We start from the raw sequence: 6,358 nt of genomic DNA, 5'->3' as shown, positions 1-6,358 counted from the left end.
GTGTTCTTGGGTTTCTGTGTCATTTTTTTTGTTTGTTTTAAATATCCTACTTTGATGTTTTCTACAGCTAAGATGGAAAATGCAGTTCTCTTCAAATAAATACTCTCATCTTCTAGACTCGTATCAGTAGCCTAGTCATAATAAAGCCCTTCCCAAGCTCTGTCACTTTTTCATATGTACTGTAACAAAATAACATTGTGCCTTACTCAGTGTTCTCATGTGGAAGATAATATAGCAGAAATGTTTCTTCTTCCTGAAACGACTCTGTTCAACACCAATGTACATACCATAATAGGGGAGGGATGCTGCTGAACAAGGAACTTGTCCTGTTATTGCTGGACTGTCAGCAAGGCTTGCCCCTACATCTTCCTTACTCAAAGGTTATTAACAGCTTTAGAAGGCATCTATTTATTTCCACTAGGGACGATGTTAGATTAGAGCTGTCATTCATCAGCCCTTACAGGACAGTATATTTTGTCAAAGGGCTATTCCACTTCTCTGCATTTTAAACAGTGGTTTCCCTGTTTCTTCGTTCAGCGAACGGAGATCTAAAAAGAGCACCTGTGCACTAGGTATTATTACTGTAATGCTTTCTAAGGGACGTTGATTAGTACTGCGAGACATGCTTTGAATGAAATGTAAAGATTTACTGTAAAAACACATAGACAACAAATATACTGAAGCATTTGGGGGATTTTCAGTCTTTGTTTAAAACAGTCTCACTGTATTTGAGTAGCCTATGTTCAGATGTTAGCATATTTTTGCATATGTATGTAATATATCTAAACATCTAGCAGATGTTTTTCCACAGTGTTCCTTTAAAATCATGAAAGGATGCAAATTCTGTAGCCTTCCTCAGCAGTCCTTTCCAGACCTTCATTGTCTTCTACATATAAGAAATGTTTCTTCATAACTAACCTAAACTTTCCCTCCTACAATATAAGGCCATTACTTTTTGTCCTATCTAAACTGAATGGAATTTATTCCTTTCTCTGTTAAGCACTTTACATATGTGAGGACTTGTCTGTATCTGTACTTCAGTAGACGAAACAACCCTAATTCTTTCAATCTTTTCTCAGAGGTTACTCTTACGAGCATCCCCCATTATTCTGTTCTGATCCCTTTTCAGATGGTCCATGTCTTTCTACATGCATTTATTTTCCCAGATATATCCATTTAAAGTCCATAAAATTACAGATGACACAAAGAAATGGTTGTAGGATGTGTGTGCATGTGTGGGGGGGAACTCCTTGACTTCCAAAGAATGTTTGGACTTAAGTAATATTTGCAGAACAAGATTCGAGGGGCTTGCACCCAAACCTACCTTGCATATATCATCTCTCACACACAAAACTTCCAACTCCAGGGCTGCCAATCCTTCAAAATGCTAGGTTTGTTTCTGAGTATTTTGACAATAAAATCAGTCTCATCCTGTCAAGTTTTCAGCCACTTCTACCCCTATTGCACCAATTCCCCCTTAAAAGAATTGTACCACCTTAATATTCACCTTATAACAACTGTTTCTCAATGTTACTCCCATACTGTTACTCCCAATCTGTCCTCCTTTATATGCTGGCTTATCTTTATTTATACTTACCTCACTAATGGCAGCATTATCTTCCTCACCTGGGCGTACTAGTCTGTTTCCAGTTAACTTCATGGAGAGTCCAAAATCACTAATTACACATGTTCCATCATTCTTTACCAGTACATTGCGGCTGTTCAAGTCACGATGGGATATTGCAGGTTTGTAATGGTCTATTTGGACATATGAAAGTGCTTGTTATTATTTGAGCAGTTCTACTGTTCGGCAAAAGGAGAGAACCTCATTAGGTCTGCTCACCTATTATAAACAGAAAATCAACTTATCTTTTAGAAAGCTAACATTTTTGCTTCTTTATAATGAACTCCACAGTATGCTATCTGTTGAAAACTGACTGGCATTCATAGCTTCACCATATCTATACAACATATTAAGTTACTGTTATATACAGGTTTAGTGTTTGCCAATAAGCTTTCCAAGGGATATTTCAGCATGATTTTGGCAGGGAAGACGTTGTGTACTTAAGCATAGACCTGCTGCCACAGACCTGACAGCCATTCCAAATGCTCTCTCTCATATCTACAGTCCTCTGTCAAATACAGCACCAGCTATTTACATTATAATTGAGATTGGCACCTATTCAGAAGATACATAGACAATATTATTCTACAGGAGCTGAACATGTTAATCCTGCAAGGAATTTGATCTTTTCCAAAGAGTAATCTCAGTTGTTCCCAGTTTACGTGCAATTTATGTAGTTAGTAAGAGCGCCAGCACAATATAATCAATTTTACTGTGGAATTCTTTCTACTCCATGAGCTCCTTTGTAGCATTTACAGATTAGCCTGTGGCTGTCTCTTCTTTATGATGGAAGGTTTACACATTTTCTGGCTGCTAACAGACACACCTGTCTGCACATTTCAGAATGATGATAGCTGCAGTTTCAATGGCACATAGAAATACCAAGTTAGGTATTTTCAGTCTGGCACTTCTAACAGCATCTTCAGTTTTCATTCTGTGCTAGAGTTGATGCTTAACATTTGAAATATATGGTTTGGGACTTTAATCCAAATGTTAGCACCTTAATGTGGAATTAACATTACCATCCTTTTATTTACTGCCCAAAAGCTAATGCTTCCGTGCCAGACCATATTCTGCAGCCTGTTATATCACAGATATCAGAATACCTGTTATATAATCATGATATTTCAGATGGCTGAAATTCTGGCTGAAGCAGATGAGCAGAGATATATATCAATATGTCAGCAGATCCAACACTAATATAACACAAAAAAACCCAGTAGTATCATTTGTACACAGAGAAGACTATGCTCACACCCTTCAGCAAATACCAAGAGATACAATAAAACTACAATGGTATTAGAAGATTGAATTATTTTTATGTATACAGTTCACACACACGCAAAAAAAAATGCTGTGCTGATTTGTGCCTGAGCTGCAAAAAACAAACAGAACACTCCATCTGCTTGATCTCTGTGCGACAGACATCCAGTGCTTCAGGTCTTCAGTAATCTGTTGCCATGATACAGCAGCACTGCACAACTCTGCCTCCTCCTCTTGCCTGTCTCTGGGACTCTGCTGGCTCTTACTCCCTGTTTTCATGGAAGTGTCATAGGCATAGCCCGCAACAGGGAATTGTTCAAAGGAAAGAACATATCAGAAGCACTGAGTAATCTCTATTTGCATTCCTACTCGCTGTACTGTCACAAAGTAAAAAGAAAGGCAGGAATCTTCTACCTGACAGCAATAGGAATATCGTGAACACTTTAGCATCCCTTCCCGGCCTTACCTCCTCGAGGTAGCTCTGTGTGTAGGTACGCCAAGCCCCTAGTTATAGAATGTGCCAACCGACAAGAGCTCACCCAGTCACTTGTGTGGAGACTCAAATATTTGCACAGCGAACCCTAACAAAAATAAAATAAAAACTGAATTAAAATCTTTATCAAGTTGAATAATTAAGTACAAATCTTTAAGAAGGACAGTTTTATCCATTGCTCCTGAAAGGTATAATTCTGCAACTGCTTCTGTGTATACCCAGATATTATAAAACACAAGATTTTCACTAATTTTTAGTGGTGCCATTTGTTTTATGTAAGGAAGTAGAACAGAAAATTTATCATACATTGCATAATAATAGGGGTTGCCTTTAGGAGTAATGACAGTTATAAAACAAAAACAATATATGCATTTCTTTTACTCTTCTGTAAAAGTTCTTTCTCTGAACAACAGAAGGAGAAAGGTAACTGCAAATACGGCAGCCAGGGTGACTAATTAGCAGACTTTGAACCATTAGTATTTACAGAAAAACAGAGAACATCCCTGACTTGCATCTCCCCTGCTATCCTATGTTTATTCATTGAAACAACAACAAAAAAAAAGAAGCTTCCAAATAGGAGTGAGTCCACATGCACTGAAGAAACAGCAAAAAAGAACATCACATTGTATTTTGTTGTTTTGTTGTTGTTGTTTATTAATTTCTGGTAGAATCTTCAAAGAAAACCAGAAGAAAGGGTGTCAATTGTGACACTGAAATATTCTAGAAACTCAAACAAGAGCCAGATCCTGCAAACTGTAACATCTTTGAGCAGTTTTTTTGTACAGTCCTCAATAACAATATGCTCAGTTTAAACAAAGCAAACACCCATGCATAAATAACAGTAAGTCCAGCCTTCTCTGCACGTGTATTATAAAATAATGGTTATTTATGACTACTGATGATCCCCTTTTGACTGTTTAAATATTTAATCTCAAAGATGTACCAGTACATAGCATCTTACTATCACAGCTGCAAATAAAAAACACTATTACAAAATCAGTTAAGTGACATTTGATTAAAAAACCAACAATGGGTATTTGCCATTTGAGTGCATTTGGAGTCAACATTCAGGTATGTAACATAGGCACAATTCAGATGGATGTACATAGATACCATAATTTAAAATGACTGAAGCCTTAGAATTTTTTTTTAATCCAACACTAGAACTAAACCCCAGTTATTTACACTCCTTAATATAATTACAAAAATCTTTCAACTTCTCAGATTTAGACTGTACTGAATAAGGAGCCCATAAACAGATAACCTCCTTGGTGAAAACACAGACCAAACATCACTCACACAGGTTTACACAACATTTTTTTTTTCATTGCTTAAAATGCTGTCATACCAACTTTGAATACATTTTAGTAACAACATGCTGAAAATCCATCTAGTAATGAATTATAAAGAACTTTACCTTATTTTTTAAAGCTTTAAGAAATACAAGCATACATTGGCTTCTTTTCCCTTTCAGTTTTACCATAGCAACAAACCCCAAATCCAAAATCAGGGGTGCGCAAAAATTCTTGTTACTCCTTGAGGCCTAAATCTTAGGCTTAATCCTCTCTCTGCCGAAGTCCACATTTGATAAGGCAAAGTTGTAAAATATGAAATACTGAGATAAAATAGTTTGTCTATATATAAACTTAAGGTAAATGAAGATAGACTGCATAGTTCAAAATACATCCACTTCTGATGTATATTTCTCCCACTTAGTTTTTGGCTCCTGCCTAGCACTAGACTCTTTGGGTTCAGGTATGATTCCTGCTACAATGCTCATTGCAAAGATTCTCACAGTGCAAAGCTCCAGAGGCTGTGAACAATTCTGGTATTAGAACACAGTTTCCTTGTTTGCTTTGAACAAATTACTGTGCTATATATACTGTACTTTTTTTTTTCCTCCCCAAAAAATAAAATCAAGAGATGTAAGGACTGACTGCCAGAAACTTAGGTGCAGTAAAAGATTTTTGGTTTTGTGGGTTGAGATTCCAACCCATTCTCATGGAGGCAACAGGACTGTCGTAGTCTAACTGGGAAATAGTGTATAAAGATCTCAAACCAACTTCAAGACCTTTTTGCTCCAAAGTTTTCTAACTGCTGTATATTTTTAAGCTGTCTGAGGACTGTGATTTTATGTTCTTAGTGAAGTTTCATATAAAGGACAACCAGGAAAAGTTTTAGTCAAGATAGTGAGAGATTTGTAAATGAGATTATTCTTTTTCAGAGTCATGAGTTACATGTTAAATTGATGATATTTGTTCTGATTGTGGCTTTTGATTAAAATGATGGTTTTGTTCTAACAATCAAAAGATTCTACTATGTGTTTTACAACAATTTTTCATTTGTTCTAAAAAGACATGAATGTTTGAATACGAGGGGCACAATTCTATGACTATTCAGTATTTCATGCTGTGCCATCCCTTGCAACTTACTCACTGCTTATTCACCTGCCATACCTCACAGTACCATCACAATAGCATGTTGATTAGTCTATACACATATCCTCCCTTTTATTACTTGCTCCCCTACCTTCATCCTTCTGAATGCATTTGGATAATAGTGTGATTTGGTTTAATCTGGTACGTCTCGCTTTCACCCAGGCAACAACAAAAACAATTTTCTGTGTGAAAATGCTCCATTTTGTGTTTTCCTATTTTCAATAAGAGAAGTTTTTCCAGGGAGAATGATATTTTGGATGTGGAGTATTTCACTTGCGCATCTTGCATGGGTTGCCCCTTATTGAAATAAGTTTTATGGGTATAGTTTGAATGGTGCCATTCCCTTTTAGTAGGGTTTCCACAGCAGGGTTTCTTCCCTGCTGTTAGCTCAGCATACAGCAGAACATCTGCTCACTGAATTAAGACCATACTGTGCATTAATTACACCTGCTGTGCACTTTTTCCAATGACTTCCAAGCCACCAGTGGATTGATTTTAGGCTAATCTTGCTGTTTTTAATACCATATTGGGAAAGAATCT

General features: G+C 36.7%; 1 protein-coding gene across 1 annotated transcript in view; it reads right to left on the bottom strand.

Annotated features, from left to right (window-relative positions):
- BMPR2 (bone morphogenetic protein receptor type 2) overlaps positions 1 to 6,358 on the bottom strand; it is a 111,204-nt gene that overhangs the window by 15,631 nt on the left and 89,215 nt on the right. The window contains exons 7-8 of the mRNA XM_035570812.1: positions 3,354 to 3,468; positions 1,598 to 1,758 (exon numbers count right to left, since the gene is read on the bottom strand). Coding sequence (XP_035426705.1) covers positions 1,598 to 1,758; positions 3,354 to 3,468 — 276 coding nt within the window. The remainder of the gene's footprint in view (positions 1 to 1,597; positions 1,759 to 3,353; positions 3,469 to 6,358) is intronic.

This window comes from Cygnus atratus, chromosome 6 (assembly GCF_013377495.2).
Source record: "Cygnus atratus isolate AKBS03 ecotype Queensland, Australia chromosome 6, CAtr_DNAZoo_HiC_assembly, whole genome shotgun sequence".
NCBI lineage: Eukaryota > Metazoa > Chordata > Aves > Anseriformes > Anatidae > Cygnus > Cygnus atratus.
This window is presented reverse-complemented; position numbering and strand designations above follow the sequence as displayed.